General features: G+C 57.7%; 2 protein-coding genes across 4 annotated transcripts; both read right to left on the bottom strand.

Moving 5' to 3' along the window:
- Nucleotides 1-553: 553 nt before the first annotated feature.
- On the bottom strand, nt 554-7,493 carry FN3K (fructosamine 3 kinase). 2 transcript variants are annotated; one of them, XM_059379162.1, is made up of 6 exons: nt 7,319-7,493; nt 5,207-5,290; nt 4,930-5,017; nt 4,560-4,642; nt 1,822-1,944; nt 554-988 (listed from the first exon to the last, which is right to left on the bottom strand). In XM_059379162.1, exons 1-6 carry the CDS (start codon nt 7,457-7,459, stop codon nt 650-652), a joined length of 858 nt encoding a protein of 285 aa, XP_059235145.1. In that variant the 5' UTR covers nt 7,460-7,493; the 3' UTR covers nt 554-649. The 2 variants fall into 2 exon arrangements, with proteins under 2 accessions (XP_059235145.1, XP_059235144.1); XM_059379161.1 differs by having other exon boundaries at nt 4,930-5,021; nt 5,139-5,290.
- Nucleotides 7,494-11,923: 4,430 nt separating this feature from the next.
- FN3KRP (fructosamine 3 kinase related protein) lies at nt 11,924-19,865 on the bottom strand. 2 transcript variants are annotated; one of them, XM_059380908.1, is made up of 6 exons: nt 19,670-19,865; nt 15,944-16,095; nt 15,249-15,340; nt 14,274-14,356; nt 13,147-13,269; nt 11,924-12,903 (listed from the first exon to the last, which is right to left on the bottom strand). In XM_059380908.1, exons 2-6 carry the CDS (start codon nt 16,084-16,086, stop codon nt 12,565-12,567), a joined length of 780 nt encoding a protein of 259 aa, XP_059236891.1. In that variant the 5' UTR covers nt 16,087-16,095; nt 19,670-19,865; the 3' UTR covers nt 11,924-12,564. The 2 variants fall into 2 exon arrangements, with proteins under 2 accessions (XP_059236891.1, XP_059236890.1); XM_059380907.1 differs by lacking the exon at nt 19,670-19,865 and adding an exon at nt 19,283-19,483.
- Nucleotides 19,866-24,891: the final 5,026 nt, after the last annotated feature.

Here is a 24,891-nt window from a genome sequence, read left to right on the forward strand (position 1 = left end):
GTCTTCAGGACTCAGCGCGGAGGGCCAGTGCCCCATAGACCCCGCCCCAATGCCACCTGCCCCAGCCCCCCTTCAAGGATGTCAGCCCCGATGTCCCCAACCAACCGGCCAACCCGGCCACCTGAGCACAGGGGACACCCCTGACACCCCAGAGGGCCCACCCCACTGCCCGAGGTTCTCTTGCCGTCCAGCCGCCAACACAGCAGATGAAGAACGGGGTGCTAGCTAAGCACACCACCGGTCGCCGCAGCCCGGATACTGAGGGCCTCCACTCGGCGAGGGTGAACTCACAGATCCATTCAGCCCCAGAGAGGTGGCTCCAGAGGTGAGACCCATCTCCTGGTCCCCAATTCTGTCTAAGCCCGAGTCCACAGGGACGTGTGACCCCAACTTCCTCCTACACAAATCCCAGGCCTGTGTGATTTCTGCAACAGTTACCATGAAAATATCCGAATTCCCCCAGATCACCGAATGTAATGAGCCTGTTGGGAACCTGTCAGGTGCCCTGGGCCCCCTGTCCATTAGCCCAACTGCAAGACAACTCACACCGTGGTCCCTGAACCCCTGACTTTATTGGTCCCCGAAGCCATCTCTGGTGCTGCCCCGTCCCTCATCTGCGAAGCAAGGCGGCAGGAGTACAGGCTGGGGACTACTGCACAAGCTTCCGCATGGTGCCCAGGGACGGGCTCCTGTACCCCTGCCCAAAGTGGTTCCAGTGGTTCAGGTAGTTAAAGAGCTGGTACAGCAGCAGCCGCTTGTCGAACCCCGGAGCCTTGGGGATCTTCCGGTGGTAGGCCGTGAAGAAGGACCTGGGAAACCCCCCAAACATCAAAGCAATTGCCAGTTCAAACTCCGAATGTCCATAGAAGGAAGCTGGGTCATAAACAATGGGCCCGGCGTCGTCCTCAGCCACGTTTCCCGACCAGAGATCTCCATGGAGAAGGGCGGGGACGATCTCTAGACCGCGAAACAGATCTGGGATCTTCACCTAAGAAAAATAAAGATTGCCATGGGACTATGAGCCACGGCTGCCTCATCCAATACTTGGAAATAAGGCAAAGATGACCTCATGTTTCTTCAGGGTCCAACCACAGCCTGGTCTGGGAAGCCCAGGAACAAGGATCCCTGAGTCCAGCAGAATGCCTTATCTTACTCTTACAAATGTAGGTCTGAGCGCTCCACAGCCCTAATGATGTCCACTCAGTAGAGACCTCAGGGGATGTGGCCCAGCAGGTTACCAGCCGAATAACCTGAGTGGAGGGGTTTTCAGGCACCTCAGCAACCTTTCTCTACTGCCCCTTCTCTTCTCAGCACACCCGGGCCAACTCCTCCCAGTACTACGGGCCACTTCATTAGTGAGTCAAATAAAATGTCCCGCTGCATGTTCACCCTGGATTGACACGAAAATTCTGTTCTTCACATTTGGAGAGTTACATTCTCAAACTAGTCACTCCAGGGCATCTGTTGCCCACATCTCTAAGAGGTGAGACATCCCTGCTTTGAGAAAGAACAGGGTAAGAGTGGATAAGAAAGCAACAGTAAACACCATCGCTTATGAGCCATGCTCCTGCGTGTCACATGAGCAAAGCCTGAGGCTAGGTGCTTGGTGACTGAGCCCATGAGACTTGCACTCAAGGGCCAAGTATGTCCTCAGGTACCATCCCCTTCCCAGGTTCCCCATCAGGCCAATAGTCAGGTACTGATGTGTCCACACTTGACCAGCTCTGCTCCCGGGCTCCACTCCACCAGAGGACCCCACACAAATGCAATGGGCTCAGAAAAGGACAGGCCCTGTCCCCAAGAGTAAACATCTGTACCCACCTGCAGCTGTGACCAGAGCTCTCGTGCCTCTCGGTCAGCATAGTCCTTTTCGATGAGGTCCAACTGTGCCTGGAGACGGTGCCGAGCAAAGAAGGTTGGCCAGTCCTCCTGCCACTCGTTCACCTGGACGATGAGATGGGGCTGTGCTGCAGCTCTGCAAGGCGACGGCCCACACCCAGGCACAACCATGAAAAGACACAGCAAACACAACAGCTTGCCGACAGAGAAGATAGATGGGGTCATTACAGCTACTCAGCCCAAAAGAGTGCGGAGAAAGAGGGAAAAGGGAAACAAAGAACAGATAGGACAGGTAGAAAACAAAGACCAAGACAGATTCGCCCTAACCATATCAGTAAAAGGATTACATGCAAGGGGTCTAAGTACCCCAGTCAAAAGACTAATTCCAAGCCCTGTACGAGACGTGCCCTTTACAGAGAATGCCAGAAATAGGTTAAAGGGATAGAAAAGCTACGCCATACTAGCTCTGGTCAAAAGAGAGCCGGAACGGCCGTCCTAGTGTCAGACAGGAGATTTCAGGGATGAAAAGAACCTAAATATAAGGAAAGTCAGGGGCACCTGGGTGGCTCAGTGGGTTAAAGCCTCTGCCTTCAGCTCGGGTCATGATCTCAGGGTCCTGGGATCGAGCCCCGCATCGGGCTCTCTGCTCAGTGGGGAGCCTGCTTCCTCCTCTCTCTGCCTGCCTCTCTGTCTGCTTGTGACCTCCCTCTCTCTCTGTCAAATAAATAAGTAAAATCTTTGGAAAAAAAAAAATTGAAAGCAGGCGGGGAGGTCCTTTCCCCAAACAGCCTGAGGCATATGGGACGGCAGCTCCTCCCTCCCCATCTGTCTGTCCAAGGCTCCATCTCCCTTCTGGATGGCCAGGGTATAAAAGACACAAACTGAGTATCAGGAGCAGGACACCAGCACTGGCCAGCATGGTCCCTCCTCCTGGACAGAGGGATTGTGATCCCCTCACCCAGAAAGGGCAGGACTTGGGCCTGAGTTGCCAAAGGCAGGGCCACCTGAGGGCACCGCTGGTGGGAGCCAGCCTTCACCTTGACAGAGGGGCAAGGCAGTGAGGGGGTCGGGCCCACACTCTGAAGCCGGGCTGTGGGTCAAATCCTGGCCCCCCACTCGCTAGCCGCATGGCCTCCCTATTCCTCTTGGCTTCTCAGTGCTTCTGTTTTCTCATCTATAAAAAGTCCAATAACAACACCTACCTCCTAAGGTTGCTATGGCAACTGGGGGACTGGTGTTGGATAAAGCACTTAGAGATGTGCCCAGGGAGTGGCCGTGCACGAAATGCCAGTGGTCCCAAGGGGGCTTAGCACACAGCTGTCTGAGTAGCCCGCTGCCACCGCTCAGGGTTGACCCACCAATGGCTGCAAGCCCCGAAGGCCCACACATCCCTCCCAAAAAGCAGGACCCTCCTGGAACTTCTGGGCTGGTCCAGGCACTCCAGGCAGGACCATCTGTCCTACCTTAAGGTGGACTAAGTGTCCACCCAGGTCCCTCACCGCTTTCTGGCCAGCTGAAGCTGAGCTAAATAGGTTCATTGGTTCTGGAGTCTAAAGGGGCACACGGGGGCAGTCTGGGTCCCTAATGGACCAGCCCCATTTTCACCGACTTCACAGATTGGGATTTTGTATGTGATTTCATTCCTTGGTTCTTGAAAAGTCACTGTGCAAGGTCAAGTGGGGCTTTGGGGAGCCCACAGCTCTTAACATCTGAAGCAGGACACCAAGCTCCATCCGGCCCCTCTGGCCCCCAGCTCCAGGCAGATGTGTAACCCGGGGGAGCTGGCTTCAGCAGAGGCTTACGAAGTCCTAACAAATCTGGGAAAGCACTGTGTGGACAGATCCTGAGGGACCCCGGATGCGAGACCCAACCGTGGGCCACAGGACCCCAGATGCAAGGGCCGCCCAGTGGCTGGGAGCCCTAAGTCTGGCTCAGGCTTCATAAGGATGTTACCCCAAGTACCACTCACCTTGGAGACTTGCCCTCTGCCCACACAGGAGACAGGGAGGGACCAAAGGGTAACTAGTACAGGCTTTCTTGTACACAAAATGCCTAGAATGGGCAAATCCGTAGAGACAGGAAGAGGTGATGTGTTACCAGGGCTGGAGGCAGGGACTGGGGAGTGACTACTAACTGGTAAATGCTTTCTGCTGGGGGTGAGGAAGATGTGCAGTAATCAGACAGTGGCGATGGCTGCACAACTCGGGGATATACTAAAAACCACAGAATTGTACGTGTTTCTCTCGGTTTTTGGTTTGGTTTGGTTTGGTTTTTCAAGTAGCCTGCATGCCCAGTGTGGAACCCAATACAGGGCTTGAACTCGTGACCCTGAGATCAAGAACTGAGCTGAGATCAAGAGTCCGATGGTTAACACTGAGCTGCCCAGATGTCTCCATCCACTTGGAAATAAGAGAGTTTGCGTCAGGAGAACTACAACGGCCCGGAGTAGGGAACCAGGACCTGATCCCTGACGGGAGCGCTCCCTCACCTCGGCCCACTTCAGTCCCCACATTCAGCACACAACCTCCTGCGGTGAGGTCTCTGCACTGAGGCGCCCTCTGCTTGGATGCTCTGCCCCCGCCCCGCAGCCCGCCCCCTCCTCCGAGCCCCGCCCCGCCAACTTGGCCTCCGCCTTCCCATCGCAGGATCTAGGCTCGCGCTCGGAGCTCGGAGCTCGGAAGTCCGCGCCTTCCTGGTGCGCAGAGGACGCCGGCACTCACCTGCGGGATGAAGCCGCAGCACGTCACCCTGTGGAAGCCAAACTTGGTCACGTGCCGGGGCTCGGCTCCCTCAGCCCTGCGGCCTGTGGGCAGAAAGAGCCGCTGTCCTTCTCTTCGATGCCAGAGCCCAGCAGACGCCCGGATGGGCGCCGTCCCCGACCCGCCCCTGCCCGCACCCCGGCCCAAAGTGCTGGCCAGGAACGCGTCCAGAGCTAGTCCGACGACCCACCTGCGGGCGCCCCCAGCCTTCTCTCCTGCGCAGCAGCACCGCGGGCGACGGGGTGCCGCTCAGCTCCGGGAAAACTCAGCGCGCGACCCCCCGGGGCACACCAGGATGGGGGCAAGGGCGCTCAGAAGCGCACCAACGTACCCACTGTGCTCTCCTCCTCCTCCGACTTCTCCCTGAGCTTCTGGTTGTGGAGGTGCAGGTCGGCCAGCTGCTCCCCCAGTCTGGCCGCCTGACTGAGGAAAGAGGCGAGGCCACGGCTTCACGCAGGGAATCCCGCACCAGTGGGGCCTGAAACACTCCGCTCTGCCCCCTTCCCTATCCTCCTCCTCCCTCCCCCCACACTCCCGCACCTGCTCAAGCCCCTCATCTTCAGATGCTCCATCACGAAGGCAGCCCCACCTCCAGGCAGGTCAATCACCTTGATGGGCCGAGGCACCCGCACCAGGCCTGTGCTCTGGAGGGCTTCCAGGCTTGCCATCTCCCCCTCAAACATCTGCCGGGCCTGCGTCGGAAAGAGGCACCGTGAGTCCAGCAGGGGCCTCTGCCGCCCTGGACAGGAGCCGCTGCGCGGGATCCCAAGCACCTGGGACCTGCACCTACGGAAAACTAGCTGGAGAGCAAGATATCAGCTTCTCCGAGAGTGGAGTGCAAAGTGGGCCACTTCCTATAGGAAGGGGCTGCAGGATGAGGCTGTGCCTGGGGCCGGGGGTGGGCAAGACGCTGATGCCCCCCCACCCAGTGCTTCCTCTTGAGAGGAGGGAAGCCCAGGGCAGAGGAGGTGCTGGAGGTGCTGGAGGTATGGTGGGGTGCGGGGAGCCCATGGGAGTGTCGAGTGTGCTTGGGGGTACAGTGGGGTCCTGCAGGATGCTGCCGGGGCCACAGGTACCATGGGGTGCAATGGAGATAGTGAGGTACCTCAGGGGGCTGTGGGAGTCCTGGGGGTAAGCTGGGGTGCTGTGGAGGTTCTGGGCGGTGCCATGGGGGGGCTGTGGGAGGGCCGGGTGTGCCAGGGAGTACAGTGGGGTGCCTCAGAGTGTGGATTAGTGGAGACTCTGAAGCTGGACCTGGTCCCCTTCCTGCCCACCTCACAGCCTCAGGCAATCCCAGCAGGGCAGGAGCACCACAGGGGGGCCTGAGGCCGCATCTCTGAGTGCTTGGGATACACACTGGGGGCAAGGGAAGGCAGGGCAGAAGGCCAGCAGGGCCTGGCTCGGGTCCAGGGCCTGTCCCCAGAGATAAGCAGGCAGCAGGGCCTGGGGGTGGGAAGGAGCCTCACACCCCCCAGGAACAAGACAGAAGGAACAGCCTCTGCTGGGACGCAGGAGCCGTCCCATTTCTGAAACATTTCCCACAAATACCCCGATTTTAGACCAGGCGAACTCTCACCCCACATACACTATTAGTTGGTTAGAAGTGTGGTTATTAATGTGAACACATCTGGCTAAAATTATTTCTCATGAGGCCAAAGTACTACGTCCACACGGGCAGAGAATCACACCCTTTACTTCGGAGTTCTCAAGGGGAAACTGAGGCGAGGCGTCCTCCACACCGCCAGCCCACACCTAGGATTCTGAAGGAAGGGGTGGCTGGTGTCAGGGAACATTCCGCAGTCCCCAGCAATCCCAGCGGCGCTCCCAGGGCTAGCGAACCCCCAAACATACAGGAGCAGAGAACACCTGGGCTCCAGACAGCCTGTGTCCCGAGGGCCTCCGCTGCCGTCTGCTCACCTACTGTGTGCCGGCACCTAGGCTTTCAAGGGCAGATGGTGGGATCCTGGCCTGGGGGAGCACTCAGTGAGGAGGGTTCTGCAGCCTGCCTGGACCCTGAACCCAAAGTGCTTCCCAGGAGGTGGGGCTTATTTGGAGGGCTTTTGGTTCTGAAAGGAAGTTCCCTGACGGTTCCCTGGACCAGACCCAACCGTCATCCACCGCAGGTGGGCAGTGCTGCAGGGGGACAGGGAGGAGCCTCTCTGCAAGTCCTTCAGCCCGTAGCCAGCACCCCCAACTCCTGCACAGGCCCTGGCTCATGGGCCACGGGGGAACCTCGCGGAGTCACCCTCGGCACCCGGGGTGCGCTTGCCCAGGCTAACTTCCGTTCGGGAAAGTTTACTTAACAGCAAACGCTAAGCAGGAACTACCCAGCTTCAAACACGAGCACAGGCCCGGACTCGGGGGGACTGGGTCGGGCCCTCGCGCTCCCTCACCGAGCCTGGTCTCCAGGTGCTCCTCCTGCCTGGTGAGACGGACCCACGCGCTGTGGAGGGCGGAGCCTGAGGCCGGCCGGGGGAGAAGCAGACGCAGCCCGGGGCTCCAGGACGCCGAGCCTCGCGCCCCCCACGCTCGGTGGGCAGAGAAATAACAGCGAACGCGGGTTATGAACCCGCTGACAAAGCCCCGCGTCCTTAGAAAATGCTGGAGCCCCGCGGCCCCGCAGGTGCCCGCTCCCGGCAGGACCGCCCGCGCCCCGCGCCCCGCGCCCGCCCTCCCCTCTCCAGCCTCCGGCTCAGGCCGCGGGGGTGTCGCGGCCGCACCTGCGTCCGGCGGTTGACCTTGACGAACACCGGGCCCGAGTCCGTGTCGTAGGCGCGCCCCTCGCTGATGCAGCCGGCGCCGGGGCTCCCGAAGGCCCGCAGGGTCGCGGTGCGCAGCTCGGCGCGCAGCAGCTGCTCCATCGCGGCGGCGGGCAGGGCGCGGGGCGGGGCCGGAGGGCGCAGACGCGGCCCGGGGCGGAGCCGCCGCTGCAGAGCCGCTGTCCAAGGGGGCGGCTCCGGGGCTGCGCGGCCTGCAGGTTCCGCGCGGTCCTCCGCGGCGTCCGGTCCCCGCGCTCCCCGCCCGCTCGCGCCGTGGGGGGACCGAGCCGGCCGGAGGCCGAGGGCCCGCGGGGCCTTTCCGTGGGGACTGGAGTGGGAGCGGCGCCCTCCGCCTGCGTCCGCGCCGGGCGCCCGACAACCCTCGGTGGTGCCCACCCACGGGGCGCCCTGCCAGCACCTCCCGCCAGAGGCTGCACGAACCATTGCTGGACGTCGGCCCAGCCCCAGCGGGACGCAGGGCACAGTTCAGGGTAGGGTCCGCTGTCCCTGGGACACGGGTCACAGGCCCAGTTAGGTCTCGCACTGTCGGGACACGGCTGGGGGTCCTGACCACATCCCCTGGCCCAGACACTGTCCAGTGAACCCGTCGCCGGTGCTGGGCTTGTTCATCCGGGCACTTGGTGGCCATCACAGGTCGAGGGTGCCCTGGGGGCTCTGATACCAAGTGGCCCACCCTACTAAGAATGGAACCCCCTGGTAAGAGACCTGCTGCCCTCAAAACACACATGCTGCAGGCGCCTGGGGTCTCAGTTGGTAAAGCCTCTGCCTGCAGCTCAGGTAAGGGTCCCAGAGTCCTGAGATAGGGGCTCCCTGCCTTGCTCCCTGCTCAGAGGGGAGCCTACTTCCCCCTCTCCCTCTGCCTGCCACTCCCCCTGCTTGTGCTCTCTCTCGCTCTATATCTCTCTGTCAAATAAATAAATAAATAAAATCTTTTTAAAAATATACATGCACACACATGCACAAGGTCATTGCAGAACCGCAGGCGGGATGGGAGAGATTGTGTCCATCTGTGGAAAAGGCATCTACCCCTGCATGTCTTCCTCCTCCTACACTTTTTCTCCCAGCCTGGTGAAGCCCACCTTCTTATTGCATCTTGAGGAAGGGTTCCTGAGGGAGAGATGTGAGCTCTTACACTTCTGCAAATGTCTTTATTCTCAATTGACATTTTGGCTGGGTATAGAATTCCAGGTTGGAAATGAGGTCCTGTTCCTTCATAAACAAGAAGGTCCTGCTCCACTACTTTCCTGCTCATTTGGTATTGAGAAGTTTGAGGCCACTTTTGATTCCTCCTCTTTGTGTGGAAACTCTTCTCTCTCTGGAGGCTTTTAGGGTCCTCTCTGTGTCCCCAGGATCTGACGATTTCCCCCAAGAGGTGGCTGGGGTAAGTTTCCTGCCATCCCCAAGGCAGTGCAGGTGAGCTGTTTCAGGACAGAAACTTGGTCCTTCTACCTTCTGAGGTTGTCTTCAGCTCTTTAGGGTTTCCTCCCTGTCTTCTCTGTTCTCTTTTTCAGAATTACAAATATTGGCCTAAAGTAGGTCCCAAAGCTGCCAGAGTTAGGCACCCATGAGCCTGCAGGCACCATGGGGGAGATGCAGGTCTTCACTGAGCCTTGGGCATGGTTTTGCCCAAGCAGGGTCTGAATGTGGCAGATGGCAGCCAGACAGTGGCACAACATCTTACTGGTGCTGTAAGATGGGACCCCAGGAACTTGGGGTCCCTTCCCAGACCTCCCAGCTCCTGTCTGAGCAGCCAAATCCTCCATGTGAAGACACATGCCAAAGGGAGCACTGTAACTTTGCAAACTGGCCTCCTCTCAAAGGTATGTGTGAGTTTTGGTCACCAGCTGGTTAGAAGTTCAGTTGGGAGATGTGATCAGGGACATCCAAGCAACCCCATGAACTGAGTCCCCTTTCTGAGGCAGGGGGACTGAGATAATGATGAGGTCATGCGCATACACTGGACTCTCCTGCCTATTCAGAACCCTTACCGTGACACAGAGTCCAGTGACACCAAGAAGGAAAACAGCCCACAGCTGGGTAGGGCTTTTGCAAAACTGCTCAGAAAAAGGACCCCAGGAAGGCAGCAGGGTTGGGGGTTGGAGTCTTAAGGCCCTGGCTGCAGCCTGAGCCAGCAGAGACACTGCCCAGGTGTCCCTTCTGGTCCATCGCTCTGGCCTCCACCAGGAATTGTGCTGAGGACATGCCCCTCAGGCAGATGACTGCTCTGAGAAAGGGAGGGGAATTCTGCCACCTCTTCAGAACTCAGATGCCTTCATCTCTGTGCTGTTTCTGCACATATTTCAGTGTGAGCAATTCTTCTGCCCAAGAGGAAACCCACGCAGCAGACAGGCTATCTGATGCAAGATGCCTTGGAAGCACATTCCACTGGAAGGACGAGGAAGTGTCCCCCGCAAGTGGGGAGCCAGGAGCAGCAGCCACAGGCAGGCACTGGGACAGCGTGTGGGTGTCATCAGCCCCCTTTATGAAAGAGGGAACCAAAGCTCGAGTGGCTAACCTAAGAGCCTCCTGTGCTGGTCCTGGGCCCTACCATTACTGTGGTAATGGTAAACGGAACTCACGATCCCATACAGGGCAAAAACTGGGAGGACACCACTGACGGAGGCCCCTAGACACAGAACAGGCAGCCAGAGACCACATCGAGGGCACAGAACTGACGTCCTGTTTCAGGCAGAGGCATCAAAGTTTCAGGGCCATTCTCATCAAAAGGATGCTCAGAAGCTTGGCGGGGGGCGCCTGGGTGGCTCAGTGGGTTAAAGCCACTGCCTTTGGCTCAGATCATGATCCCAGAGTCCTGGGATCCAGCCCCCACATTGGGCTCTCTGTTCAGCACGGAGCTTGCTTCCTCCTCTCTCTCTGCCTGCCTCTCTGCCTACTTGTGATCTTTGTCAAGTAAATAAAATCTTAAAAAAAAAAAAAAAACTATTAAAAAAGAAAAGCAGCAGCAGCTTTGAGGTGGGAAGGTCAAGTTCGGTTATCTGAGGACTTCCTTCTGTGGAAACGGTGGTACTCTGGCAGGGGCAGACCATGATGTGTTTGGATACAACATTCCCATTTCAGTAAGAAGTATAATGGCCCCAGAGACACCCTTCACCCCTGCCTCTGGCAGCCCTTTGGGTGCTCACGGCTGCCCTGAAGGGCTCGAATGTCTTGCTGCCAAGGAGTCAAGGAGCTGAATCCGAAGTCCATCCTGTGTCTAGCCAAATCTCCCTGATAGTCCAGAGGCCAGCAGGCTGCCCTGGTGAGGACAGGAGGCAGGCTGCTGCCAGGACCCCATCCCACAGCTGCCCTTGGAAGTGCGGCCCCCAGTCAGAACCTCATCCCCTCTGCTCCCAGTCAGCCCAGACCTACCCCCAGGGAACAATGCAATCTCTGTGCTGGGATGACATGTGCTGAGAGGGGATCTCACGAACCCATCCACCAGCGCTTGGGTTAGGTTCCGGGCTTCTGGGTCTGCAGCTTATACAATTTTGACTTTTTTTTTTTTTTAAGACTTTATTTATTTATTTGACAGACATAGATCAGAAGTAGGCAGAGAGAGAGGAGAAAGCAGACTCCTCGAGCAGAGAGCCCGATGCGGGGCTCAATCCCAGAACCCTGAGATCATGACCTGAGCCAAAGGTAGAGTCTTAACCCACTGAGCCACGCAGGCACCCACAGCTTTTTTAAGATTTTATTTATTTGACTGAGAGGGAACACAAGCAGGGGGAGGGGCAGAGGGAGAACCAGGCTCCCCACTGGGCAGGAAGCCTGATGTGGGACTCAATCCCAGGGCCCTGGGATCATGACCCAAGCCAAAGGCCCATACTTCACCACCTCAGCCCCCCAGGTGCCCCATAACAACTCTTTATATAAAAATATATACACATATAAAAAATTATAGGTGCAAAATTAGGTATAAAAGTTGTTATTTTTTTTAAATTTTAAGATTTCTTTTATTTATTTGAGAGAGGGCTAGAGAGCATGCACAGGACAGGAGGAGAGGCAGGAGAAGCAAACCCCCTGCTGAGCAGGGAGCCCGACGCAGGATTGGATCCTAGGACCCTGACCACAGCCAAAGGCAGTCGCTTAACCAACTGAGACACCCAGACGCCCCCGAAAGTTGGTATTTTAGAATGAGCTATCGTACAAGCAGCCGAGTTTAAAAAGCTGGCAAGTCCTGCACTACCACCAAAGCCAGGAGACACGGGTGCACGGCTGTGATACCACCTCCTGCCTGGGGCCTGGCCACACCCTCACTGATGGCACAGCTCCCAGGAGGGGCCTCTGGGAACCTCTCTCCACAGCCCACTGGTGACCAGGCCTCCCCGAGCGGCCCACGAGCCTCACCCAGACAGGAGAAGCAGTCCTCAGGCTGTCCGTATGGGGGGAAACTCTGCGCTATTCTCTTACAGAACAGTCGAGAAAAAAAACTGCTCCTAAGAAACAAAGGTTCTGTTTGTCACAAGGCATTACAGAGGTCTCTTGGCAAACACCGAAGATAAACATTGAGTTCCGATGCAAATGAAGGAAATACACAGTCCTGTGCATGACTGAAATCAGTGAAAGTTTATTCAAATGTTTATGCAAAAGGCTTTCTTAGCTTCGACGGAATCAGAACAGTCCCGCGTGGGGTTAGCGCTTTTACACAAAGGAGCAGCTCACGAGCTTTAGGAGGGCAGGCAAGACGGGGTGCTGACAGGAGGGATGCAGTGGCTCCTAAACTTACCCAGGACCCGCAGTTTGGTCACTCCCAGAATGAGCTTCCAGGCTGCTCGGCCTGTGGCTGGCGCAGAGCGGGCCCGGAAAGGAAGGGAATGAGCTCGGTGAAACCGGCCGCAAGAAGCCGACCGCGGTGCCGGTTTCATGTCTACCCCCACGTCTAACCCACCGGGAGGCATCTTCCCCACATCAGAGTCGCTCCCGGAGAGGAGACGGGAGGGGCTGCCGAGGAACACGGGCTCAGCAGCAGCCGGCACGCCGGCCAGTTCCAGCTCAGCCTCCGGGCAACAGTGTTTCCACGGGGCCCACGCGATGGGGCCCACACCCACCCCAGCGTGGTTTTACCCAGCCATGGAGCAAAAGGTTAGTGTGAAGACTCGGGGAAGAAGCCCTGCCGGACAGGACTGGGGGCAGCAGGAGGCGCTGGCCGCAGGCGTCTGGCTGGGACCTGTCCAAAGCAGGGACGCTCACTGGGTGAGATCCCTCATGATGTTCAGCGACGACCCTCTGTACCCCGACCCAAAATGATTCCAGTGGTTCAAGTAGTGGAAGAGCTGGTAGAGCTGCTGGCGGGCCTCAAAGCCCGGGGCCTTGGGGACTGCGCGGTGGTAGGCGGAGTAGAAGGAGTGGCTGAAACCCCCAAACATGCCGGCTATCGCCAGCTCGTACTCCGAGTGGCCGTAGAAAGAGGCCGGGTCAAAGATGATGGGCCCTGAGGAGTCCTCGGCTACGTTTCCTCCCCAGAGGTCTCCATGCAGCAGGGCTGGGACGATGTCCAGGTCGCGAAACAGGTCAGGGATCTTTAACTGCAGGAAGGAAACCCATCCTCAGCCAAGTAACCAGCACATGTGGGAGGGACACAGACGCTTTCCTGTGTGGCCCAACTGCCCCAGCAGAGTGTGGCACACAGATGCACAGGGACACACACGGCTTGGACGGGGTGGAGGGACACTGACAGTCACCCCACTGGCCAGCCCAGTCCATCTCCTGTCCAGGCCTGGACCCCCGGTGCCTCGGGGCCTCCCCAGTCGGGCCCTGGCTGAGCTCACCTGCAGAGCAGACCAGAGCTCCCGGGCCTCTCTGTCCCCAGAGCCCTGCTCCACCATGTCCATCTGGGGCTGAATGCGCTGCCGGGCATAGAAGGCGACCCAGTCCTCCTGCCAGTCGTTCACCTGCGTGCACAGAGGAGAGGGGCAGAGCCCAAGGAAGAAGCCCAAAGCCGCAGGGCCCCGCTTTTAAGGGCAGGCTGGGGAAGGCGTGGTGGCTGACCAGGCAGACAGTGTCTCGTGGACAGACGGGGACCTCACCCTGTTGCAGAAGCAGGGGACCCTCCCATGCAGAACAACACAGGCCACTCTGAAGAGCTCTAGGGCACATTCTGTCCACCTGCACTCACGCAGGAGCACACCCAGAGCTGGCCTGCCCCTACCCCAAGCTTGTTTCTGACCATCCACTGGCCACAAGGACCCCTCTGGGGCCCCCACCCAGGCAGCCAGCACTGCCCTTCCCAGAGTGAGGACATGAGGGGTCGCATGAGGCCCGGTTCAAGGACACCATTGAAGGCAGCAAGCACCACCTGACTACACAAGAGCCCCTCCCCCAGGCAGGGGACGCGCAGGCCTTGGTGTCTGTATGCACACTGGGCAAGCCACAGGCCTGCGAGGAGGGAGCACAGCCAGCGGAACGGCCCCAGAGTTCCACGGAGCAGGTGGGACCACGGAACACCAGCCTTCGGGCACTTGCCACCCAGAGCAGGTGTCTGGACAACCCCTCCCCACACTCCAAAACCTGAACACTGTCTCCCGTGCCCCGGTACCTTCCAGGAATCCCTGAAAGTTTCCTCTTCTGAGAAGCCACCAGCACTGCCCGGGAGCACAGCCCCCACCCCTCCCCACTCAACATCTGCTGGGCACTGGGTCGAGCCCCGGGGCCCAAATTCCCAGGGGCCCAAATTCCACACCTCGAGACCCAGCACCCTGACTTGTTGGTCCTGTTTATCTGAGCTTACCTAGCGTGTGAAGCAGGTAAACCTCAAGTCAACCGCTTCCAAATCAGCCAAGAGAAAAAGGGAGCGAAGGCTTTTACTAAATTTCATAAAGGGGGAGGTGGGTTCCTTCCCTGGGCGGGTGACCTGACCTGATGGGAACGCAGAAGGCCACGTGCTGGTGTCACTCACCTGGGGGAGGTATCCACAGCACGTCACCACGTCAAACCCAAACTGGTCCACGAAGGGTCGCACCACCTGCCCGGCTCCTTTCCCTTGTAAGCAAAGAAGACAAGAAAGATGACCGGTTCCCACCCCGCTCTGGCTGCTCTTGGAGCTCAGCGCGGCGTTGAGGTCTGTCTTGCTGAGCCCCTCCCCTCACGTCCTCATCCAGAGACCAGTGAGGGCCCCCGTCTCCACAAACCCTCAGGGCCCGGGAACAGCCTGCTCTGCTTGGACTCAGTGACGCAGGACACCCACACCGCCCGGGAGAGGCGCCAGAGGCGCCAGCCACGCTGCATCTGAGAACGGAGGAAGGCAGCTCACCCTGTGACCTTTGGGAAAGGATGGCCCCCAGTGGCCAGCCTCGCCCTGGCCATCTGTGAAGAATAAACGGATTTGAAATGGCCTCCTGGGTGTCCCCTGCGGCTCCCCCAAACGAGGCAAAAACCCCGAAGGCCTGGACACCGTGGGCCTGGCAGGGGCAGGGTGCAGCCAACAGGACCCATCTGGCACAGCAGACTTGGCCGTCCACCCCTGGTGTGTCAGCTGTTCCGCTGGCACAGTGACCCCAGGGCGCATGCAGATCACCAAACATCAGAAGACGAGAACGCTGGAAGCACTAAGCTCTACAAAGGCTGGACGAGAGGGCCACTGGGCTGTGCCTCACGTGCGGCCGTTCTCAGGAGAGGAGGCACAGCACAGAAAGCCACTGCAGCTCTGACAGGCTTTCCTCTGGGGCAGGAGGCGTAAAGGAAGTAACAGGACGGGGGCAATACTTCTTCTTCCAAACACGCTACATTCCAGTACAGACTCGCGTTCCCTGTGTCCACTGTGTCCCTAGCCTTCGGGGGGACACTCCTCTCCTCAAGCATCAACACAGACCCACCCACATGCCCACGCCGGCCAGTGTGTTCGAGGGGCCCTCACGCCCACACAGCTGCGTACCCACGGTGCTGGCCTCCTTCTGGAGGGTCTCCCCACGCCTCTTGTTGTCTAGGTGTAGGTCTGCGAGCTGGGTTCCGAGCTTGGCAGCATGGCTGTGAAAGAGAGAGCGTCAGTCAAGCATGGGGCACGTCATCGTGGGGTCACGGCCTCATGCACAATCTCAGGCCACGGAAAGCAAGCCAAGGGGACATAAAGTTGGCTTCAGTGACCGAAAGGGGAATGAAGGGCCCCGGTTGTCTGGTGCTCTTTCCCAGCCTTTCCCGGGCAGCTGGGTCCCTTGTCCACGTCTCCTCTTGGGAAATTCCTTTCCCATCTGCTCTCAGCGTGCACAGCCGAGGGTTAGAGTTCAGGTTAGGTCCACAGCCCGTGATGCGTGGGGTCACAGGTCCCTCAAAGTGATACCCCAATGCGAGCTTTCAGGTATGAAGGGGCTTAGACTCAGAAATGAAACAGAGCCATGGGGTGCCTGGGGGTTTAGTCCATGAAACCTCTGCCTTCGGCTCAGGTCATGATCTCAGGGTCCTGGGATCGAGCCCCGCATCGCGCTCTCTGCTCCGCAGGGAGCCTGCTTCCCCCTCTCTCTGCCTGCCTCTCTGCCTGCTTGTGATCTCTCTCTGTCAAATAAATAAATAAAATCTGTATTAAAAAAAAAAAGAGAACCAAAGCCAAGTTGGGGGGGCACTGCCCAGACAAACCTGCTCAGGTACCGCATGTCCACGTGCTCCATCACCAGCAGGCTGCTGCCTCCCGGGCCGTCCAGGACCTTGATGGGCTTGGGCACTCTCACGGTGTCCGTTCTCAGGATGGCAGTTAAACTTGCCATCTCGCCTTCAAACATTCTTTTGGCCTTTCCGAGAAATAATGGAGGGGGAGAGAAGGGAGAGCAAGATGACTTCTGGAAGGGGTCAAGCGGACGTGTTTCCCCAAGCGTCGCAATCTGAAGCAGAGGCCACCTGACTGCAGACCCGCCAGACGCAGATTCTTGGACTTTCCAGCAGAGCAGGCTGCGCACTGAACGGGCCCAGGAGGAAGCGGGGTCGCACGGTCTTGTTCTGGACCCTCTTCTACGCTCTCGCTGAGTCTCTCTAGAGGGAAGGGGAAGGCCTCGAATACTCCGCCCAACATCTGCTGCAGAGCTGGACTACGCATGCGGGCCATCATCTGACGGTACCCTGGCCACAGTCCTGTGCCACCTGGCCCTCCACCTGCACATGCTACGCACCTGAGGTCACCTCTCCCCAGGTTCGAGGGCACCTCTGACCTCACCATCCCATCATAACCACCATGTCCAGTCTCCCCCAGACGGCAGCAACTGTCCTTCCCTTCACCTCCCTGCTCATCCTGGCAGGGACCGTTACGGCCGGCAAATCCCTGCCTGGAACACGCCTGAGCTAGCAACCTGTGTGAGCCCCACAGGGTCTGGCCTGCCCGCTCTCTGTGCTCCCCTGGGCTCCCCCCTACACCTCCACACCCACAGGGTCTGGCCCTGCCCGCTCTCTGTGCTCCCCTGGGCTCCCTCCTACAACCTGCACGCCCACCTGTGCACACACCAGCACACGCGCAGACACCCCCGTGCTCCTCGACTGTGGTCTTCTAGTCCCCCACAGCTCAGAGCAGCCATGTGCCTCTGCCCGGAGCCCACCCCCACCTTTTGACAAGGTAGACCCTTCCTCATCATGCTTCCTGATTTCAACTTAATATGTTCTGACTTCTCAGAAAAATCTTCCTCACTTCCCAGACTAAGTAACTACTTCCTTTTTAGTAGCTTTTTTTCCCCCGTCAAAATGCTACAGAAGTATGAGAAGAAAGAGGCACCAAGGGGAGCACGTGACTCCAGTTTTCACCAAGGCTGCGCACTGCAGGACTGCGCCCCCACACACAGGACGCTGTCGCCCCGAGGCCCCTCTGGCTCCCCAGCCCCTCGCATCCCCATCACCACGGATGGATCACGTCTGCTTTGTCCTTCTACGTGCAGAGCAAGCCGTCTGGCTGCTTTGTCCCGCTGCCTTTGCTCTGCTGGTGCACCGACAGTCAGAGTTCACTCTCACCGCCGTGCACAGCCCCCCAGAACGGATGGGCCCAGGGCACTGACTGGCAGCCGGGCAGCTTCGTGGGGCTACAAGGAAGTGCTGCCGGGAATGTTCCTCTCTGTAGTCTCAGGACTGGGTCTCCGACCTCGGCCAAGCTGCTCACGTTCCCCGCGCCTGCCGCCTGCCCCCTCCCCCGTAAAGATGGGTTAACACTGGGGACCAAGTTCCCAGGCTCACGGCCCTGAGCGACTGAGCTGGCCGCGAACACTGGTGCAGCCCGTTCTGGACACTCTGCAAACACGTCATCGTCATCCCACCACCGTGGAGAGCTGACAGCACTGGCTGCTTCGTACCAGAGCACTGGTTGGGAAAAGCCGAGCACGGGGAGAGGAAGACCGGTGACCTCCGGGGGACAGGCGCAGGGGTCTGGGAACGCAGCCAGAGGTGAAGCCTCCCTCACAGAAGTGTCTGTGGGTCCCTGAGAGGACAGGGAGGGACGCAGGCGCTCCAAAAAGGCTCTGGAGCTTAAGGGAGGAGGAGGACCCAGCACAGGCAGAGACAGATAAGAATAATCTTGCTTCAAGCAGGTCAGCAGGGTGGGAGCTATCTCCACGCCCTGCCCTCCGCGGGAGAGCACCGAGGCAAGTCCTGTTCTCACGCGGCCAGCAGATGCTTATGCCACGGCACCGCCACTCCCAGCAGCGTCCACACAAAGCCCCAAGAGTGCGCGTGCAGAACCACCTGCCACAGGACCAGAAGGAACTCCAGGGAGAAAGGTCAGCAAGAAGAGCGTGGACTTTAGGGCACCAGGCCACCTCCGCCGGGAGAACGGGTGGCTCCTGGCCTCAGGCTGGGCGCAGAGAGGACCCTGAAGGTGGAAACGCACAGGAAGGGGCCAGATGCCGCCCACGCGGGACAACGAGGCGGGAAAGCCGAGAAGCCCGCAGGAGAACGCAGGGAGGCCAGCACGAGCCGTGAGAGCTGCCGAGGGGGCTCCAAGCACCAACGGACCGACTCCCGCAGGAAGGCTCGCCCCGCAGAGCAGGGCGTGGAGGGGTCGGCTCAGAGCGAGCTCCGGCTCTCGCGGACAGCGGGCGCACGTCCGGGAAGAGCGCGGCAACCACGGCCAGGACGCTCTGGGGCAGAAAGAAAGCGCAGCGCGGGTGTGACCCGGGGACGGGGTCCTGGGGGAGCCCCTGCCGCCCCGTCTGAAACAACGCGCTGCCGCCTGGGGCCAGCCCGGCTTCCCCGCTGACAGCGCCGGCGCGACCCACCCAAAGGGGCGCACGAGGGACCGCCGCGGGACGTGCGGCTGCAGCGCGAGGCTCCCCTGCCGACTCCGGGGCCCTGCGCGAGGGTCACGGACAGACGGAGCTTCCTGCACTGAGGGGCTCCCGCGGCCAAGGCCGCTGCCCCCGCCCGGTTCCTCGGCCCAAACCCACGTCCCAGTGCGACCCTCCCTGGCGGTGACGGGGCCCCCGGGGCCGGAGCCCGCTGCGTGCGGTCGGCGCTCGGACCCAGAGACCCCAGGGCGCGCCGTCGCCCCCGACGCGGAGAGCAGGGAGACGCGCCCTCGCGCGCGGGGGCTCTCGGCGGACACGCGCTCCCGGAGCGGAGACGCCGGCACCGCCGATCCGCGGTCCCGCGGCCCCGACGCCAGAGGCAGCGGCTCGAGGACCCCAACAGCACGGCCGCCCCGGCCGCCGCACGGGAACCAGACGCTGCCCGGCCCGGCCCGCTCAGACCCGCCGTCCCCGCGCAGCGCGGTGTCCCCAGACGGCGGCCCACGGGGCGCGCCCCCTCCGCGGGGCTTCCAGGCTCCGCCGCGGGCGCGACCCCAGGAGCCGCGGACACGGCCCAACGGCCCGGGGGCAGCAAGCGCCAGCGCCCCGCGGCCCCGCCGTGCAGAGCCCGAACCCCGACCTCCGACCCCAGACCCGGGCCCGGAGCCGCCCCAGACGCCGCCCGCCCGCCCCGCCCGCCCCGGCCCGCGGCGGCCCCGACCTCCGCCCTGGAGTTCACTTTCACAAACACGCGTCCTTGGTCCGTGTCGTAACTCTGGCCCTGGCTAATGCACCCGCCCCCCGAGTGACCCGTAGCCTTGACGAAGCCGCAGCCCAGCTCCCGCTTCAGCAGCGCCTCCATGTTCCCGCGGGCCCGGCCGCCGGCTGCTTCCGGCCAGCGAAAGGCCGGCGCGGGGACGCACGCGGACTGCGTGAGGCTCGAGAGGGGCGGAGCCTGGTCACGGGAGCACAAGGGGATTGGGTGGGACGCCGAGGGGCGGGCCCGCGCCGCCAAGACACCCTACGATTGGGTGAGGCGCCGAGGGGCGGGCCCGGGCCGCCAGGACACCCTACGATTGGGTGAGGGGCGGTGGGTTCTGGGACTCACCCCGGAGACCCGGCGGGAGAGCGGCTGCCCGGGGCCGGCGTCCGCGTCCGCGTCGGCTTCTCTTGTTCGCTCCTCCCACGTGACGACCGCTGGCACCGGGCTCCGCGGCCCGACGGAGCGCTCCGGGGAAGGCGCGGCGGAGCTCGCGGCTGGGCCCCGTTAGCCCCAAGCGGCCGGCGGCCTGGCGGGCAGAGACGGACGCCGGGAGCAGCAGCGGCCCGCGCCCGGGACAGGCGGCCCGGCGGCCCGCACAGCAGGGAGGGGCTCCCTCTCGGGCGCCGTGCGCGCAGCCGGGGGGCGCCAGCTCCGCAGACGGGCCGGCCGGCAGCGACGACGGACGGGCGCGGCGCGAACCCCGGGGGCCCGGCATCTCCGTGCGCTGGGCCGCAGCTGCGACGCCCGAGGGTGCTCGTCCGCGGGGCCGGGCCTCGTGGCCGCGACCGTTGGCCGCTCGCCCGCCCTTCGCTCACCGGCGGGACGCGCCGACTCGGCCGCCGCACGACGCAGGGACCGCCCAGCCCCGCGCGCCCGCGGTGCACGTCCGCGCGGCGGCCTCCCGCGCCAACCCGGAAGCACGGAGCGGGAGCCGCGGGCTGCGCGCGTCTCCCATTGGCTGGGCTCTGCCGGTCTCCATTGGCGGGGCTGTTGCCGGGGCAGCAGGAAACCTTCGGCCCCGGAGCTGGGTTAGTGAAGTGGTACCCACCTGCGAGGTGCCTCTCTTCCTGTTGGGTCTGTAGTGATACCCAGGGCTGGCCACAGAGCGCCCCCTGCCGGCCTCCTGACACCATTTTGGTGAGGCTTTCCTTGACTGATTATCACAGCGGACTGTAAAGGGTTAAGCAGTCTCTGAAAAGAACCAAAGGAGATTTTATAAATTCAAAACAAAAATTAATCTTACATTAAAATTAAAATGTAGAGCTACTGAGCCAATTTAACAGCTTAATAAGAGATAGCAAACTGGAAGAGATCAGAGAAATCGTGAAGGGTGTACTTGGGTGGCTCAGCCGGTTAAGCACTTACCTTTGGCTTAGGTCATGACCCTGCTGTCCTGAGTTCCAGCGCCACACTTGACTCCCTGGTGAGCGGGGAGCCTGTATTTCCCTCTGTGCTTTGCTCTATCTCAGAAAAATATTTTTAAAATTAAAAAAAAACATAGATGTCAAGAATGTGGCACAAGGAGACAAAGAGGGGACTTACAGGCAAGGTAAGACACACGGAAAATAGTAGACATTTAGCTGGAGTTCCAGAAAAGGGAAAAGGAAGAGGCTATGATTGAACAGAAAATAGATGAGAACTTTCTAGAACTGATGAAATACACCAACCCTCAGATCCAAGTTCCCCCCAAATTTTAAGCTAGATACACTAAAATTTCACACATAGTCAAGTAACAGTGAAATTGCAGATCACAAAAGGCACTGGAAATCCCTAATGTAGCCAGCAAGGAAAGTCAGTTTGCTTTGAAAGGATTAACATCTGGTTTCCCAACACAAATACTGAGAACCAAAAAATAGTGCAATGATTGTCACGAAAAGACTACGACTGCCTGATGATATAATACTTTAGATGGAAAACCCAAAACACTCCACTCCAAAGCAGATCTCATACAGGAATTCAGTAAAGTATCAGGATGTAAAATCAATGCACAGAAATCAGTTGCATTTCTATACACCAACAGCAAGACAGAAGAAAGAGAAATTAAGGGGTGTCTGGGTGGCTCAGTGGGTTAAGCCTCTGCCTCCGGCTCAGATCATGATCTCAGGGTCCTGGGATCGAGCCCCGCGTCAGCCTCTCTGCTCAGCAGGGAGCCTGCTTCCTCCTCTCTCTCTGCCTGCCTCTCTGCCTACTTGTGATTTCTCTGTGTGTGTGTCAAATAAAAATCTTTTCAAAAAAAAAAAAAAGAAGTTAAGAAAGTAACCTATAAGATACCTAGGAATAAACCTAACCAAAGATGCAAAGAGTCTATACTCAGAAAACTATAAAGTACTCATGAAAGAAATTGAGGAAGACACAAAGAAATGGAAAAACATTCTATGGTCATGGGTTGGAAGAACGAATATTGTGAAAATGTCAATGCTACCTAAAGCAATTTACACATTTAATGCAATCCCTATCAAAATCCCATCAACTCGGATGCCTGGTTGGCTCAGTCCGTTAAGCCACTGCTGCCTTCGGCTCAGGTCATGATCCCAGGGTTCTGGGATCGAGTCCCAAATCTGGCTCCTTGCTTGATGGGGAGGCTGCTTCTCTCTCTGCCTCTGCCTGCCACTCTACCTGCTTGTGCTCTCTCTCTCTCTCTCTGATAAATAAATAAAATCTTTTTTTTTAAATCCCATCAACTTTGTCAAAGAAATGGAAAAAATAATCCTAAAATTTATATGGAATCAGAAAAGACTCCAAATAGCCAGAGGAATGATGAAAAAGAAAGCCAAAGCTGGTGGCATCACAATTCCAACCTTCAAGCTCTATTACAAAGCTGTCATCATTAAGACACTGTGGTACTGGCTCAAAAACAGACACATAGATCAATGGAACAGAATAGAGAGCCCAGAAATAGACCCTCAACTCTATGGTCAACTAATCTTCAACAAAGCAGGAAAGAATGTCCAATGGAAAAAAAGACAGTTTCTTCAACAAATGGTGTTGGAAAAATTGGACAGCCACATGAAGAAGAATGAAACTGGACCATTTCCTTACACAACACATGAAAATAGACTCAAAATGGATGAAGGAGGGCGCCTGGGTGGCTCAGTGGTTAGGCCGCTGCCTTCGGCTCAGGTCATGATCTCAGGGTCCTGGGATCGAGTCCCGCATCGGGCTCTCTGCTCAGCAGGGAGCCTGCTTCCTCCTCTCTCTCTCTCTGCCTGCCTCTCTACCTACTTGTGATTTCTCTCTGTCAAATAAGTGAATAAAGTCTTTAAAAAAAAAATGGATGAAGAACCTCAGTGTGAGACAGGAGTCCATCAAAATCCTTGAGGAGAACACAGGCAGCACAGGCAGCAACCTCTTTGACCTCAGCCACAGCAACTTCTTCCTAGGAACATCGCCAAAGGCAAGGGAAACTAGGGCAAAAATGAACTATTGGGACTTCATCAAGATCAAAAGCTTTTGCACAGCAATGGAAACCATTAACAAAACCAAAAGACAACTGACAGAATGGGAGAAGATATTTGCAAATGACAAATCAGATAAAGGGCTAGTATCCAAAATCTATTAAAAACTTATCAAACTCAACACCCAAAGAATGAATAATTCAATCAAGAAATGGGCAAAGGACATGAACAGACATTTCTGCAAAGAAGACACGCAGATGGCCAACAGACACATAAAAAAGTGCTCCATATCACTTGGCGTCAGGGAAATACAAATCAAAACCATGATGAGATCCCACTTCACACCAGTTAGAATGGCTAAATCAACAAGTCAGGAAATGACAAGTGTTGGCGAGGATGCAGAGAAAGGGGAACCCTCCTGCACGGTTGGTGGGAATGCAAGCTGGTGCAGCCACTCTGGAAAGTGAAATCTTGCCATTTGCATGGACTTTCCATTAAAAGTTGAAAATAGGGGTGCCTGGGTGGCTCAGTGGTTTAAAGCCTCTGCCTTCAGCTCAGGTCATGATCCCAGCGTCCTGGGATCAAGCCCCGCATGGGTCTCTCTGTTCAGCAGGGAGCCTGCTTCCCTTCTTCTCACTCTGCCTGCCTCTCTGTCTACTTGTGATCTCTGTCTGTCAAATAATAAAATCTTTAAAAAAATTAAAAAATAAAAGTTGAAAATAGAGCTACCCTACGACCCAGCAATCGCACTACTGGGTATTTACCCTAAAGATACAAATGTAGTGATCTGAAGAGGCATGTGCACCCGAATGTTTACAGCAGCAATGTCCACGATAGCCAACCTATGGGAAGAACCTAGATGTCCATCAACAGATGAACGGATAAAGAAGATGTGGTATATATACACAATGGAATACTATGCAGCCATCAAGAGAAATGAAATCGTGCCATTTGCAACGACACGGATGGAACTAGAGGGTATTATGCTTAGCAAAATAAGTCAATCAGAGAAAGACAATTATCATATGATCTCCCTAATATGAGGAATTTGAGAGGCAGGGTCGGGGAGGTCATGGGGGGAAGGGAGGGAAAAAAAATAAAACAAGATGGGATTGGGAGGGAGAAAAACCATAAGAGATTTTTTTTTTTTTAAAGATTTTATTTATTTATTTTTCAGAGGGAGAGCGAGAGCAAGCACAGGCAGACAGAGTGGAAGGCAGAGTCAGAGGGAGAAGCAGACTCCCCATGGAGCAAGGAGCCTGATGTGGGACTCGATCCCAGGACGCTGGGATCATGACCTGAGCCGAAGGCAGCTGCTTAACCAACTGAGCCACCCAGGTGTCCCACCATAAGAGATTCTTAATCTCACAAAACAAACTGAGGGTTTCCCAGGGGGAAGGGGGGGATAGGGTGGCTGGGTTATGGACATGGGGGAGGGTATGCACTATGGTGAGTACCATGAAATGTGTAAGCTTGACGATTCAGAGACCTGTACCCCTGGAGCAAATAATACATTATATATTAATAGGAAAAGGAATATGACTGCCCAGGGCAAGTAAGTTTTTAAGAATGAAGATGAAATAAAGATGCTGTTCAGGAAGATGGTGGAGTAGGATGACCCTAGACTCACCTCATCCCAGATAGAGCTAGAGAACACCCACATCAGTGTAGACCTAAAAATGACCTGAAGACTGGCAGAACAGACTCTCCGCACCTAAATGTAGAGTAGAGGCCACATAGAAAAAAATAAGAAGAGCAGAGATTCAGTAGGGACCCAAACAGACTAAGGGACTGTCCTCAGCAGGGAGGGATGCAGGCGCTCCAAAGGGCGAGAGGGCCAGACCCTCACACTAGCCACCCCAGGCACAGGGAACCAGCATGAAAACCAGAGGGTCACAATTTCGCAAGTTCATACAGTCGGTGGGGCTTAACACTTGGAACTTTTAAGGCATTATTCAGACTGAAGAACCATTTGCTTTTATTTCTAGTGATGCAATTTTCTACCAACAGACCCTCCCAAAGGAAAACCAAAGGAGGGTTTCCAGCTAAAAGAAAAATGATCACAGCTTGTAAAGCTGAAATGCAAGAAGGAGCATTTTCTGGCCAGTTCCAAGATCAAGTTGTCATCAGTATTGTTTTCTGGTGAGACCAGTCTCCTCGGCTTGCGGACCT

Source organism: Mustela nigripes, chromosome 16 (genome assembly GCF_022355385.1).
Source record: "Mustela nigripes isolate SB6536 chromosome 16, MUSNIG.SB6536, whole genome shotgun sequence".
In the NCBI taxonomy this organism is placed as follows: Eukaryota; Metazoa; Chordata; class Mammalia; order Carnivora; family Mustelidae; genus Mustela; species Mustela nigripes.

Bases quoted from the DNA above. Each gene is read 5' to 3' on its own strand.
- FN3KRP (XM_059380907.1), bottom strand. From the start codon at position 19,423: ATGGAGGCGCTGCTGAAGCGGGAGCTGGGCTGCGGCTTCGTCAAGGCT. The intron at 16,096-19,282 runs GTCGGGGCCGCC...TTTCTCGGAAAG, and splicing joins AAGTGAACTCCAGGGCGGAG to GCCAAAAGAATGTTTGAAGG. The intron at 13,270-14,273 runs GTGAGTGACACC...CTGTGCACGCAG, and splicing joins GCTGTGGATACCTCCCCCAG to GTGAACGACTGGCAGGAGGA.
- FN3K (XM_059379161.1), bottom strand. From the start codon at position 7,459: ATGGAGCAGCTGCTGCGCGCCGAGCTGCGCACCGCGACCCTGCGGGCC. The intron at 5,022-5,138 runs GTGCGGGAGTGT...CTCTTTCCTCAG, and splicing joins AAGATGAGGGGCTTGAGCAG to TCAGGCGGCCAGACTGGGGG. The intron at 1,945-4,559 runs GTGAGTGCCGGC...CTCATCGTCCAG, and splicing joins GCTGCGGCTTCATCCCGCAG to GTGAACGAGTGGCAGGAGGA.